Below are 15,699 nucleotides of genomic sequence, written 5' to 3' on the forward strand. Positions count from 1 at the left end.
ACATGATACCTTTTAATATGTTTGAAGTCACTTCACAGATGATAAAAAGTAAAGTTTGACAGTGAGTCCCCATATGACAATATTAGATGAGAGAGCCCAAAGCTTTGTCAGAGGTTGATTTTAAGGAATAACTTAGAGGAGGAAAGAAAGCTGGAGACATTTAGGAATTGAATTCGAGTTTGGGGCCTAGGCAGCTAAAACTGTGACATGTCTAATGGAGTATTTAGAGTCAGGGATGTTTGAGACTTACCTCAAAGTTGTGGGGAGGAGGAGATTGTGTGTAGACAACAAATGTTAGCGCCGAAGGATTTTCAAAGAAGGATGTGAGTTTTCAGATGGTGACATCGTTAGCTGGGTCTACACTCAGCCAACAAACAGGATTAATGGATGAATGGGATTTTGCCTTGGTAGTACTGTTTTGTGTGACTTTGAGTTAATTAAATACCTTCGATCTCCATTGGAATACCAAAACTCATTTTATTGCTTTTGTTGGGAAGATTTTGGCAAGACTTCATTTTTATGTTTCTGTTATGCTGTTACTATTTGAAGGTTGCTGTTCTGTTTGTTTTTGCTAGTTGCTTGAAATACTAGTTACCTTCTGTTCAGAAAAGAATACATGCAAATGAATTCTGCTGGTGCATTGCATCATATGCAAAAGTAGGTTTGTTATGCAAGGCCTTGAGGACCCTAGAGCAATTTTGTGATGATGCTACAACACCCCTCATTTGACATGAACCCTACAGTATGCACAAGAGTTGAGCAGGAAGAGAAGCAAAGAGAATGAGGCAGAAACCTTAAGTTGAGCCTTGTGAATGACAGAAGCATGTGGAGTAGACTGATTGGTGTTAGGTGGTAAAGTTTAGTCTTTCAATAATGTAAGTGTAAGACTTGAGCCTAGTATATCTCTGAATACCAACTAATACAGTATTTAGTCTTGGTATGTAATAAACATTTACAAAGAAGTTTGTGCATGATGGTTGTTCTTGACCTTTGCCTTCTCTCAAACTTGTGGATATGGATAAAACCACACAACAGTTGAGCTTAACATGTTGTGTACTATTATTGATGACATGTAGATACAGAATGTTTTATTTTCAAAGGGTTCAAACTTGCATATGAGCTGTGATGCTTAAACGTTTCAATTATTTTGAAAACGAAAGATCAGGGCAATACTCAAAGTTTTAGCGAAAGCTGGAATTTAGTTGTGTATCTAAGTAAATCAAAATTCTCATCTTTTGGTTGACAATTCCATTTAAGATACTTCAATTTATTTCATTACCTCACTTATGCTATTGTCATATTTAGTATTTTAAACATTAGCTAATGACAAACATTATGTCAGAGTTCGAAAGGATTATTGAAGTAACATTTGTTGTGTAAAAATGACGTAGATCATTAGCTGTCCCCTATTAAAAGGCAGAAGGGTATTTTTACGTAGAATGAGTCTTAAAAGCACTAATTTACATTTATAGGGTATTCTCAGTAGAGAAAAGTTCTTAAATTATTGCACAAATGTACAAAATAGGTGGCTTAGAAAAGTAATATTAACTAAAAACTTGGTTGAAGAGATGGACATTTGGATGGACATGAAAGGAGGAGGAGATATAGAGGCAGTTAGCTTTATAGTATGAACATTGCAGCAGGGGTCTGGGAAGGATAAATTAATCAGATCCAAAAAATGAGATAGCTGGCTTCTAGGCCTGAAGTAGCTGGAGACATGGTAGCAGTAATCATACTGTTGAAACCACAATCCAAAGGTCTGTACTGATGATATGATGATGACCTCAAATCCCATCATGGCAGCTGGGGATTTAAATTCAGTTGATGAAATAATTCTGAAATATAAAGCTTAGTAATGGTGATGGGATGGGTGGGGAGAGAGGAGAAGGAAGAGTTGTACATTTCTGTCTGGTACACGAAAGCCCTGCAGAGATTAGAATATGTTGTTCCTTCTGTGTGTAATTCTTTGGCTAGGCTGTTTCAAAGGATGCCTACCAGTGTTTGAGGGATGGACAATAAATGGTGTTGTCAGCGCAACAGACATGTCTTGAATAAATTTTAAAGTTGGAGATTAATGAGGTGTAAAGCTGTGAAAAGTGTTTGACCACAAGGATATAAATTCTGAACATGAATGTTGGTGATCAGAGTTATTTGTGGAAGTGAACAAGAAACAGATACCCACAGAAATTGAATAGATATGCACAGAAGACAAACAAAAAAAATCAAAATCAATCAATTTACTGAAAAATATGTGCAGTATAAAAGCATGAAATTATGAGCAGCTAATGTAAATTAGTGAGCTCAGGGGTATGAGTGTGATTTGTGAAGACTAGAATACAGGCAGCAGAGTTTTGGATGAGCTGAATTTTAAGGAGGTTGAGTAGGAGAGCTGTGAAACTGTCAAACCTAAAGAAACCAAGACACACACAATTGAGGTACAAATGAACATGAAGCAGGCACAGAGGTGGGCAGTGTTTAAAGAGGGGCAATGGAATTTCATTATAGTGAAAATGAGAGTTGGAAGCACAATTAATTTCAATCATTGTTTAATTTGAAGCTTTTTCATTTTGTCATGTTTGTTTGTATCTTAGTTAACTGCTATTTTGGAGTTACTGATACAGACATAAGTTGAAATTTAATTCATAATAGTCATATTAATTCAAGTGTTGCAATATTCTGTTTAAAAATTCATTGAATAGTCCAATCTACACCACCTTGATAGGAAGGTGTGTGATAAAATTGTTAGCATTTACATGTAACTCGCATTGAGCTGATAACTGTGCAAAAACAGGTGGCAGGTCAGAAGATTGGACAGAATGTCAAAAACAGTTCAATGGCTAACATATTACTGATAGGGGAATTATTTAAACATTAACTCTGGTTCTCCGCTGAGTTTGAGCGCTTTCTGTTTTTATTTCCATTCTCCCAGCATCTGCAAGTACTTTGCTCTTACTATAAGAGTTAGTTTTTGTTGAATTCGTGAAGGCAGATTGTCAGCTTAACACAAGTGACATTTTTTGTAAATTGCATTATTTTATAACATATTCGTTTTCTCTATGTGTCAGTTCTTGTTTTCCCTGCAGATAGTTTGGCAGATAAAGGTGTGAAACATCAAATGTCTGAAAGACACGAATCAAAGGTGAAAACAGAAGAGGAGGATGATATGTCCTGTGGAGACCTGGGTGATGGCCTTTGCAGGAAACCTGGCGGAATTTATGAACAGACACCAGGTGCGGTTGCTGAGACCATAACATCCAGACATGGATCAGATGTCGATGACTCTGTTTTTAGTACAAGTGTAACTGAAGATGAGAAGAATGCAATTACATCTTCCCACTGGACCAAATACAGTAATCTACACAATTCATTTCATAAACTAACAACTTCTGATGGGACAAGTACAAGCAGGCGGTCGAGCAGCAATGGTAATCATTAACAATTGTGCATTACTCTAAAGATCAGGTTTGATAAAGCTGTGAAAATTTTATTTTTGAATGACATCTTATTACTTTAGATATAGCGGTCATAATGTGTCTAAACCTCAAATTTTTATCTTGGTTGAAAACTCTGGCTGGTAGTTATTTGTGCCCTTTAAGTGAAAAAGTGCAACTTCCTGAACATCTATAACATGCAATTTATTTGAAAGTTTCAAGTAAAAATCTCGCGTCATAAGGGATGGATTATGAAGTACAAAAGGATGAAAAAACAATTATACACGTGTGTACAATCTCTGCACTGATTTTGAAAAAAATAAGTTACAAGTGATCCATGAGAAACACAGTTCTCCAGAAAGGAAATCAATTTAAACTAACATATGTCAGAGTACAAATTGAAGTTTCTTTTCCTTAAAACGTTTCAAGGAAATTTTGATTATCCAATTGTTGATACCATTGGGCGAAAATTTAGGAGTAAGATAGAATTCAAGAACTTTTTCAGGAAAAAGTAATGTTCAAGAGAGATTGAGGCAGAATTTTTTTTCATGTGTTTGAATCATTTGGCCTAATGGAGTGTGTTGAGATTGAAGGTTATGGTGAGAAGGTAAGTGGTTAAAACTGATCTTGTTAATGACTCTTGGAACTAATGTTTTTCTTAAAGCCCCCAAGTGTGACTTGTGTTCATCTCACCAATCTAAGGTTTTCTTGAGTATATGATATCACAACTCTATTAATGTTGAATTTTAAGAAATGTAATTTTTATCTTCCCTTCTAGTAACTTGTTTATATTTTGATTTTGTTTATTCCAGTCTGAAAGATTAATAGAGAATATTCTTTTGAGACCGTCACTATTTGTATTTTATTTTTCTCTTTTTTTTTCAAAATTTGGAACTTAATTTAGATTAAGAGTTGAGTTTTGAATAGCTACTTCTTTGAATAGAGAAGAGAACAAAAGCAGATGTTATCTGTTGGGAACAGGTCTGGAAAACAATGCAAACTAATTACTGTACTATGGACACTGTAGACAGATTGGCATTGAATTGTTTGTGTTAGAGGTTGGTGGTTGTTTAGATGTTGAATTGGTCAGTCAAGGGAGGACCGGTGCCAGCCAGCCAACCACAAGGAATGTTGATTAATAAGAGGAACAAAGAGTCAGGAATAACTTTTTTTTGTAGGAGATAATGATTTCCTAGAATCTCTACAATGTGGAAACAGGCCATTTTGGCCCAACAAGTCCACACCGACCCTCTGAAGAGTAACCCACCCAGACCCATTCCCTGACCATATTAGCCGACATTTATCCCTGACTAATGCACCTGAACTACACATCCCTAAACACTACAAGCAATTTAGTTTGGCAATTCACCTCACCTGCACATCTTTGGATTGTGGGAAGAAACCGGAGTACCCGGAGGAAACCCACGCAGACACTGGGAGAATGTGCAAACTGCGCATGGTCGCCCAAGGCTAGAATCGAATCTTGGTCCCTGGTGCTGCGAGGCAACAGGGCTAACCACTGAGACACCATGCTGCCCTCAATTTGGAAGCTTCTGGGCTGGCTACTCTATTTTGCGTTCTCTGATCTCTCTCCACTTATTGATTTATTTAATGTTATGAGAAAAGAATCCTAGGCTATAAGAAATCTGTAAATATTTGAGTCTGCTGAAATTGCTTGCATTAATGTGACTTCAGAATTTCAGCGAGATGTACCGTTCTATATGCCTGTGAACAGCCCATTGTCCAAGGATTTCACGAAATTGTAGTTCTTTGATTTTCTTTATAATTTATACCTTAACCACACTCCCATATAGGCAGACTCAGTTATAATCAAAGAAGCATGGATTTAGATTTGTAGCTTTTAATTAGACTGCTGCCTTGTTCATTTGTGATCTGCTAAAATTACTTTCTTAATAATTAATTTTTGTTGAAGTTATCAACTTGGTGTCTAGGATCTGTTGTTTGTGAAATCTGATTGGATGCCATTGGGCAGTTTTGAGGTCTTGAATGTTTTAATTTCACTGACTTCACAATCCACTAATACTGAGGCTGATTTGGTTTCGCTTGCTATCCCGATATTGTAATACCATCTTTGCCATCCTTTTATCTTCGGAAATAGTTCAGAATGATATGACTTTAATGCATTATCAAATAATGGGAAGCACCCACTAACATTACCAGCAATAAGATAAAATAGCTTGCATTCAAAATTGTACTGTATCCCAAGTGACTTCACAACAGCATTATAAAACATAAGGAACCTAAGGAGCATCTTCTCAACCTATCTGCAGCCTTTGACATGGTTCAATATATTATTATACTCTGCTTCTGTTGTCTGTCTTTGTGGGACACCTCTTGTCTTGTTTGGGTCTTAAGTCTATAATCAGATATGGAAAATTACTTGCATAACTTCTGTTTCTGATCCTGCATTTTAAATTATTGTGTTTCAAAGGATCAGTTGTGGCCTTCCTCCTCCTTCAGGAGGTAACATCCTTGATACTGAATGATGGGCAGGTTAAGAAAGGCCCCAGGGCTACTCCAGCTGGAACATGGGTTGAACTCTCCACTGTTGGCAACATTCTGAACAGCATGATGTCTAACCAGCTCCTAATTCTGATTTACATGGTGTCTTTGAGTAATATTGCCTAAAACAGCAGTGTTCTCGCATGAAAACTTGACAACACCTAGCTCTCCCCCTTCACTACTTTTAGTGATTCCTCTGGTGTTGCTGAATTGTCCCACAGGTTCTCTGACATCCAATATTAAATAAACAGAATTTTTCTCCAATTAAGTGTTGGAAAGACATTATTTCCACAAAAATACAGCTTATGGAATAAATAATCAATTGCACTTGCATCAAGTTAGCAAAACCGATTTTTAATTAGCAGTTTTGAAAATACACAGTACACAGGTCAACTGAATCCATACTGTTCAAAATTATAAAGCAAATGAAAAGTTCAACTTTTATTTAAAATATGTTGCCTTGCATGTTTCCCTACAGGCTCACAAGTTGAAATCTCAAATGAAGAGTTAAAAGTCAAGCTTCAGGAAGTTGTGGAGGTGATTTTTTTTCAGTTGAGAATGGTTTGTCTTTTGAATAGATTATTGCTTTTTTTTAAAACCTGTTGTGGGGTTATGTAACAAACAAACTGTAAGTATGAAGGCAATTTTGTAAAATATACTGAAGAGGAGAGACTGAAAATTAGATTAAATACAAACATTGGACATTTTGGACCAGTGTGAAAAAAGTATAACTTGCTGCTTTTTAAAAATTTAACTCAAGTTTAGCAAACTAAAAATAAGGCTGGAAAAATAAAACTTTGCATTTGGAACTTCATTAGTTTTCAAAGTTCATGAAAATGTGTTCTAAAATTATTTGCATTGTAAAGTTGCTGTGAGGCCAAATTAGTGTTTTAATCCTCCTTGACTAGTTCATACTGTTGTTTTTTTTTAAGTGTTAAACATAGAGAAATCCATACTCATGCTTTAGAACTGGCAATTACAAAAACACTATCAGTGATGTGTGGCTTATGAACAGTTAGATTGGGGTGGGGGCTATTATGTAGCAGTAATGATTTTGTAATTCTGCTGGTGTACATTCAAATGCACATTTTGATGGAATGTTTATATTCTATTGTAGAATGAGTAGTGGTGCATGTAACTTTCCTTAGTGGCTCAATGTACACAGAATGATTAATATGGATCAAAGTATTATGCATCAACCCAGCATTGATAACTTGATTATAAGTGCAATGTTTGATACTTTGTTCATAGAACTGTAATTTTGTCATTAATTTCAAATTTTTATTTTGTAGGAAGCAGAATTTCTACGTTGTGAGCTTGAGGTAACACAACAGCAACTTGACGGGAAATATGAAGCATTAAAGATACTACAGAGTATGGTGAGAAGCACGCTGATATTGCTATTCTCAAATAAATGCTGTAGTCACGTACTTTTTATGGATTACTATAGATTGAGAGTCCTTGATATCAATAGCATGGAGACAGGCCCTTAGGCCCAAACTGGTCCACGCTGACCAAAACGTCTGTCCACACTAACCCCATTTCCCTACACTTGGCCCCATATCCTCCTAATCCTTTGCAATCCATGTATTTGTCTAAATGCCTTTTAAATGTTGTTCATGTACCCACCTCAAACAATTCCGCTGGTAGCTCATTCCATATGTGTTTTAAAAAAAAGTTATCCCCCAGGTTCCCTTTTTTTATTCTTTCTGCTCTAACCTTAAACTGATGCCCTCTAGTTCTTGATTCTCCGACCCTGGGGAAAAGAATAAGTGCATTCACCCTATGATCTTATGCACTTCTATGATAGCCCCCCTCAGTCTCCTACGCTCTAAAGAAAAAAAGTCTTAGCTTGTCCAACCTCTCCCTATAATTCAGACCATTGAGTCCAGGCAACATTCTTGTAAATTTCTTCTGCACCTTTGCTGTTTAATAACATCCTTCGTATAAGAGGTGACCAAAACTGAACACAATATTCCAAGTGTGGCCTCACAAATGTCCTCTATAACTGCAGCATAATTTCCCAACTTGTTTACTCTGTGCCCTGACTGACAAAAGCCAGTGTGCCAAAAGCCGCCTTCACTGCCCTGTCTACCAGTAACTCCACTTTCAGAGAACTGAACCTGAACTCCCAAGATTCCTCTATTCCTTTGCACTCCAGGCCCTATCATTCACTATGAAACTCCTGCCTTGATTTGACTTTGCAAATGCAAAACCTCACACTTATCTCTATTAAACTCCACTTTCCATTTCTTGGTCCACTTCGCCAACTGATCAAGGTCCTGTTACGATTTCTGATAACCTTCCTCACTGTTCACAATACTGCCTGTTTTAGTGTCCTCTGCATACTTAGTAATCATGTCTTGTACGTTCTCATCCAAGTCATTGACATAGATAACTAACAGTAATGGGCTCAGCACCGACCCCTGAGGCACATCACTAATCACAGGCCTCCAGTCCAACAAGCACCCTTCCACTATTACCTTCTGCTTCCAACCATCAAGCCAATTTTGTATCCAATTTACCAGTTTGCCCTGGATTCCATGCGATCTAACCTTCCAGAGCAGTCTGCCATTTGAAACCTTATCAAAGGCTTTACTGAAATCCATAGACTACATCTACTGCCCTGCCCTCGTCAACCTTCCTGGTCACTTCATCAAAGAACTCTTTTTTTTTTTAAAAAAGAAATTGAGGCATGATCTCCCACTCTCAAAGCCATGCCTGCTACTCCTAATCAAGCCATGTCTTTCCAAATACATATACATCTTATCTCTCAGAATCTTCTCAAGTACCTTACTCACTACAAATGTTAAGCTTACTGATCTGTAGTTCCCTTTTCTTTGAATAATGGCACAACATTTGCTACCCTCCAGTCTTCTGGGACCTCACCTGTGGCTGACGATGATGTAAAAATATCAGCCAGGACCCCTGCAATTTCTTTTCTAGCCTCTTGCAGTGTTCTTGGATGTTTCTGGTCAGGACCAGGAGATTTATCCACCTTCATACATTCTAATACATCCACCACCACCTCTACTGTGTTGTCGACTGTCCCCAGGATTTCACCACTAACTTCAAGTTCTCAAGTCTTCGTGTCTTTTTCCACGGTAAACGCAGAAGAAATATTCATTGAAAAACCTTGTCCATTTCCTTCTGTTCTACACATACATGTCCTCTTTGGCTTTTGAGGGGCCCTATTCTCTCTCTGTGTCACCTGTCCTGCCCTAGTTACCAAGAATAGGACAAGTTTAGCCCTTTTAAGAGTAGGACCCTCTATATACTGCTTGAGGAAACTTGCCTGAATGCATTTAACAAATTCCACCCCATCTAAGCCCTTAATGATCTGGCAGTTCCTGTCTATGTTAGGAAAATTATTATGCCAACCTTATTGGTCCTGCAAGTCTCCCCAGTCTCCCTACATATTTGTTCCTCTAATTCCCATTTACTGCTGGGGGGCCTGTAGTACAAACCCAATAACGTCACCATTCTATTCTTATTTCTTAGCTCTGTCCACAAAGCCTCACTGGATGATCCTTCAGTTAGTTTGATTCTGACAACTGGTTTCATACTCGCCTTCATCAAAAATGCAACTCCCCCTTCCCTTCTTCCACCACCTCTGTCCTGCCTAAAGCACCTGCAGCCTGGCACATGAAGCTCCCAGTCCTGTCCCTCCCTTAGCCATGTTTCTGTAATGACTATAATATCCCAGTCCCACATACCTATCCACACTCTAAATTCATCGACCTTATCTGTCAGTCCTCTTGTCTCAAAAACAAATGCAATTTAATGCAACAGGCATTCCTTGCTCCATATTGTTTTCCGGCCTGTCTCTTCAACTTAGTATTTCTGATTACTGTATCTTCTTTTGAGCCTTGCACTCGCCTCCCTGCTGTTGAGGATCCCCCCCTGCTAATCTGGTTTATACCCTCCCTTGCAGCATGAGCAAACCTAGCCGCCAAAATATTAGTCCCCTTCCAGTTCAGGTGCAACCCATCTGTAAGCATGCAGTGGAAAGAAAAGCTTGACATGTCGGTGTAGTCCTACGAAACCCATAACTGATAATTTAGCATTCACATAAATTCTGCTTTCACTCAAGTGATTACTTTTGTTTACATTTTGGTGGAATTCTTTTTAAAGTATGTGTTTCAGTGCATGTCTGATTCCAAAATTTGTATGTGGAAAGAAAGCAGTGCCATTGAAGATATCTATAAATGAAGATGTGGGCATCGGTGGCCAGACCAGCACTTATTGTCCTTTTCCTTGCTGTCCTTGAGAAGGCGGTATTGAGCTGCCTCCTTGAACCACAGTAGTATGTGTGGTATAGGAACTTCCACAGTTCTGTTGAAGTGCTGGAGTTCTAAGAAATAGTGATTGTTTTGAAGTCGAATATTGAAACTTCACAGTGACTATCTTGAGCTCCTAACTGCTTTTCGTGGACAGTTGGGAGCTCCTGAATATGCATATATATTGATCAAGCAACAGTGGCAGTATATATCCAAATTGGCTTGGTGTCACTTGCAATGGTTATTTTGATGTGGTGTTCCCATGACGTTTCTTCCCTCCATCTCACTGGTAGAGAAATTAGTAGTGTTGAAGCCACGTTTATGGAGCACCCCCCCCCCCCCTGTTAGTTGTACATACTGTGGCAATCACATTCAGATTGTGGAGAAAACTAATTTTCTCCAGTCTCTGTCTTGAAGGTTCTTGAACTACTTCAGTGTTAATGAGACGACACCCATCCAGGTGTGAAAATTAAATCACAAATTAAATGATGGCTATGAAATAGAAAGGCAGTCTTAATGAGGTGATAAAAATGCAGGAAAATAATTAAAGGATGTGAAAATAATGGAGCAAGTCATTTAAAATGCAAGCAAAAGCCAACAATAAATACATGTACAATCGCATTGTGGTCATCTCAGTGGAGTAGTAGTCCAGGTACCTGGATGAATGATTTTGTAGACCAGTTCTACTATCAGTAATGGTGACCACAGAACTACTGGATATCCGAATAAGTTGATCTGGTAACTAATGTCATTTAAGGAGTGTCACCTTTTACTTAGGCTGGTTATATACATTATTGCAGACCCACAGAAGCATGACTGCACCTTAACTGCCCATTTAAACATTCTAGCAATCCACTCCCCTCTCCTTTGGGCTCTATCTCTACCGATTGTCTATTCTTTATTTACCCTCCACCCCCACAACCTATCTTCTGCATAAAAACTGACATTTTCCTAGCTGCTGCTCCTTGGATGCTGTCTGAACTGCTGTGCTCTTCCAGCACCACTAATCCAAAATCTGGTTTCCAGCATCTGCAGTCATTGTTTTTACCTATTTTCCTAGCTACCATGAGTTCTGAGGAAGGGTCACCGGATCCAAAATGATTTTTTTTTCTTGGATGCTGCTGAGCTTTTCCAGCAATTTCTGTTCTTGTAGCAATTGACTCAATTGTACTAAGCCACATTTGGTGACCCAACAAAGTGGCTTCCCATTACTTTGAAAGCAATTAAGGATAGTCAATAAATGCAGGCATTTCTAGTTTTGCCACATCAAGACAATGAAACAAAAAAAAATCTATATTTAAGGCTTTGCCCTGAGCATGTGTATTGCTCAGCTCTGTGAGTCAACTGTTCAGAAAACGAATTTTGAACTTCCAAAATTGTGTACAAGAGCCATAGCTGGCTGAATGAATCAAACTACTTAAAAACCTAACAAAATGAAGAAACAATTTATTTTGCCTGTGCTTTTCTATTATTCATTTAACAGCAGTTTTGAAATGAGCATTTTTTTATGAAGTATAGCAAATGATGCTCTGGTGATGCACTGCATTTGTTTATATGTACTTACAATTTTACCATTCGCTGTTTATCAGGCTGTGTTTGATAAAGCTACTGCACATACAAAGACATTACTTCAAAAAACAGGCGAACGAAACAAGATTTTAGAGAAGGTAAAAAAAAATTATTTTTCTCCAATTCCTCTTAATTGATTTTTTTCAAAACAGTTACATTTCAATTCAAATCTTTCTAGAATGGTCTGAAGAAAAGTATCTAACTTGATCATTTTAGACAAAAAACTTTGACATATTGCAAATAAAACATAAGCTGTAATTCTCCTCATTTTCAAATACGACCCAATTATGTTTGAAGTTATAACAGTTTGTCCATACATTTGTTAATATAACAGTGTTCAATATGTCATTCTCTGCAAATGTTTTCGTCTTGGTGTATGTATTTCAACCTCTTTTTCCCTGTATCCTTCATGATCATGTTTATGTTGGTGACTTTTGACAGTACCAGGACAGACCAACTGTCATCTCTAGACTGTATTAGCTCAATTTTCTTTAAATTGGATAACTCAGAATCTTCCTTTCCTCTTTTTCTCAAGTGGGTTATTAAGGGCTTTTTCATTGTAGTTTGATTAAGGGAACAACATTAAAATGACCTGAACATGTTATCATTGCATTTACAAACTAGTACAAAAGTAGATTTTCAAAAAGCAAGTTAGGAAAGCTAGGACCAATTAGTGACCAAGGATTTCATCTGTGGACACAAAGGATGTGGCTAACCTATTCAATGAGTACATTGCATTTGACTTCACAAGAGGATGCTGCCATTGTCACAGAAATAATTAAGAGATAATGAGGACTAGATGCTGGAGAGATCAGTCAATAAAGTGTCTGGCTGGAAAAAGCACATCAGGTTAGGCAGCATCTGAGGAGCAAGAGAATTGACATTTCGGGCATAACCCTTCATCAGGAATGGGGAGGGGAGGGGTCTCAGAAATAAATAGGGGGGGTGGGGCTAGGGTAAAGGTAGGTGGAAGAAGGTAGGAGGTGATTGTGGTAGGTAGGTGGGAAGTGTGGAGTGAATAGGTGGGAAGGAAGATGGACAGATAGGTCAGGTCAAGTCAAAAGGGCAGAGCCAAGTAGCAGGGTTAGATCTGCGATGGAGGTGTGGAGGGGAAATTTGGAAACTGGTGAATTCAATGTTGAGGCCATGTGGTTGTAGGCTGAGTGGAAAATGAGGTGTTCCTCCTCCAGTCTGCAGGTGGCCTTGTTTCGGTGGTGGAGGAGGCAGAGAATGGACATGTCATTGGGGGAGTGAGAAGGGGATTGAAACGGATGGCCTCAGGAAGATAGGGTTGGTTGATGTGTACGAACCAGAGATGTTCCCCGCACCACTTGCAAGTTTGCACTCCGGCTATCCAATATAGAGGAGACCACATGGAAAGCAACAGATGTAGTAAATGGGATTTGAGGATATGCAAGTAAATCTCTACCGGATTTGGAATGAATGCTTTCTCTTCTGCTTCAGGAGCCTACAAATACACGACCTCAGCATTGAATTCACCAGTTTGTAAATCTCTCCTCTACCCCAAATCCAACCCTCTGACTTGGCCCCGCCCTTTTGTCCTGACTTACCTGTCTATCTTCCTTCCCACCCAATCGCTCCACACTTCCCATCGATCTATCACAATCAGTTCCTACCTTTGCTCACCTATCACCATCCCACCTACGTTTCCCATAGCCCCACCCCCCTCCAGTCCTGATAAGGGTTATGCTCAAAACGTTAACTCTTTTGCTTCTCAGATGCTGCTTGACCTGCTGTGCTTTGCCCAGCCCTACACTTCATCAAAACAGAAATAATTACAGGGTGTTAGAGAAATTAGATCTAAATGAAGAAAAGGTGCCACAAAGTATTGGTAATGATCAAAGCAGAAATCCATGTCAGACACAATTGAGTTTGTTCAGGAAGTTGAAAGTTTATTGCCACAATTTTCCAAACTTCCTTGCTGTACTCATGTCTATCTCAAGAGGAAAGCAGTAGTAACTGTAGAGAGTCAGCCTAATCATCGTGGTACTGAAACTGAGATAGTAACACAAAACAAGAGTAATTGGTATTTTGTAAAATTGCCTAAGAAATGAAAAGCAGCAGATTTAAAAAAACAAGTTGTGTTCTTTAATTTATTAGAATGGCTTCATGAGGATTGCAAGGTTGATCTGTATGTTGAACCTTTGGGATCAAAAAGACAGTTACTCCATAGGTACAAAATTAGCTAAGGGACAAAAACCAGGGTGTAATATTGAAGGGTGGTTTTCAGATTGGAGGGAAATATGCAGTGGTCCCGCTTAGTGGCAGATGTTGTTACTGCTGCTTTTTATGATAAATATGACTCAGACTTGGTTAAACAGGGTGCAGTTTTAAAGTTTAGAGATGACAGGACTCCAATGCAGTATATTTTTGTACAGAGTAGTAACAGATTTTGAAGATGTATTTGTACAGTCTTTGAAGGTAACAGGACACATTGAAAGGTATACAGAATCTTTTAAGACTGGCCAGGTTCATGACAAATAAACGCTCCCTTGAGGAATTAGAAGCTTCACTGGACAAGTAGTATAGCCATGACCAGCTGAAAAAGTTAAGCGTAATGGCTGTACAATAGCAGGACTGAATGGGTACTAAAAAGCATCCTATGGTGACCAACAAATTGACAGCGACAAAGGTAAAATAAAGTAGAGTACATGAGCAGGGTGTCATGGACAGACCAGACCCCCTCAAAACATTTTAAGAAGTTAGCCTAGACACTGACATTTTCTTATTTTAAAGGTACATGTGAAGTGCATGTTCCAGAAGTGATAAACTGTCAAACCACTTGATAAATAAAACACGATTTATTTAAACGCTATAGTTAAAATTAGTACCCATTACCAGTTCCAATACAGAATCATCTCATAAACACACCTCTTGGCAAAAAAAATTCAGACACCGATTCATACATGCTATTCAACGTTGAGATTTCAGAGAAAGTCACAGTTAGGAATCATTTACTGAAGCTCCAACTCTGGGACCCAAACAGCTTCACCTGATCTGGGAACTGTTTTTAAGCAAAACTTAAAGGCCTCTTAAACTATTGATTTAGGCTGACTCCCATAGCCACTTCAGCACCTCTCTTCAACAAACCCAGGACAAAATAACCTTTTTAAAATGACAGCATTGTCACATAGCAAACATAAAAAACATGGAATCATTGTAAAAACTTTTAAAAAGAAATAAATTTAGTGCAAGTAAATGGGAATCCCTCTGAGTAAGAGACGACAATTAGAATGGGAATCATGAAATGGCAACAATATTAAAAAAAAAATTAATTTGATGTTTGCAGTGGAAGTATAAAAGAATGTGTTGGATATTGAGAGAAACTAAAAAGAGGTAATGAGAATGAATATAATACTGGTGTAGAGAAAGTACTGGTGAAATTGAGAGTAAAAGCTGACAAATACGCTGGATTCATGCCATAGGATTTTTTTAAAAAGTGGCAACTTAGAGGATGTTTTAGATTTGATTCTCCAGCATTCCATAGATTCTAGAACCTTCTGTGTTGACAGAAAAGCAGCAAATGTCACCTTGCTGTTAAAGGGAGGAAGTAAAAACAACAGGAAGTGATAAATCGATTAGACTTGCATCAGGAGCAGGGAAAATGTTTGAAGTAATTGTTAAGAAAGTGGTTACAGTGCACCTGTGAAATCAGTATAATTAGACAGTCAATCTGGTTTTATAAAAGGAAAATGTTTAATCAATCTTTAGTTTTCTGAGGCTATAATTAGCATAGTAAATATGCAAGAAAATTTTATTGTTTCAGAAAGCATTAAGATCTTCGCACAAGGTTAGGTTTTGATGGGATATGTGTAAATTTATTGGTTTAAGGATTGATTAATGGGTTAAAAATGCAGTATATTTAAAAAACAGTA

The 15,699-nt window shown here is 38.0% G+C and overlaps 1 protein-coding gene across 7 annotated transcripts in view; it reads left to right on the forward strand.

The window, feature by feature from the left end:
* Positions 1–15,699, forward strand: part of ccdc125 (coiled-coil domain containing 125) — a 30,413-nt gene that overhangs the window by 3,575 nt on the left and 11,139 nt on the right. For 5 of the 7 annotated variants that reach the window (XM_043708057.1, XM_043708112.1, XM_043708101.1 and 2 more), the window contains exons 2-5: positions 3,066–3,425; positions 6,433–6,491; positions 7,247–7,333; positions 11,824–11,901. In XM_043708057.1, the coding sequence (XP_043563992.1) occupies positions 3,066–3,425; positions 6,433–6,491; positions 7,247–7,333; positions 11,824–11,901 (584 nt within the window). The remainder of the gene's footprint in view (positions 1–3,065; positions 3,426–6,432; positions 6,492–7,246; positions 7,334–11,823; positions 11,902–15,699) is intronic. The other 2 variants (XM_043708065.1, XM_043708090.1) reach the window with 1 other exon arrangement.

Source organism: Chiloscyllium plagiosum, chromosome 2 (assembly GCF_004010195.1).
Source record: "Chiloscyllium plagiosum isolate BGI_BamShark_2017 chromosome 2, ASM401019v2, whole genome shotgun sequence".
NCBI classification, from domain to species: Eukaryota; Metazoa; Chordata; class Chondrichthyes; order Orectolobiformes; family Hemiscylliidae; genus Chiloscyllium; species Chiloscyllium plagiosum.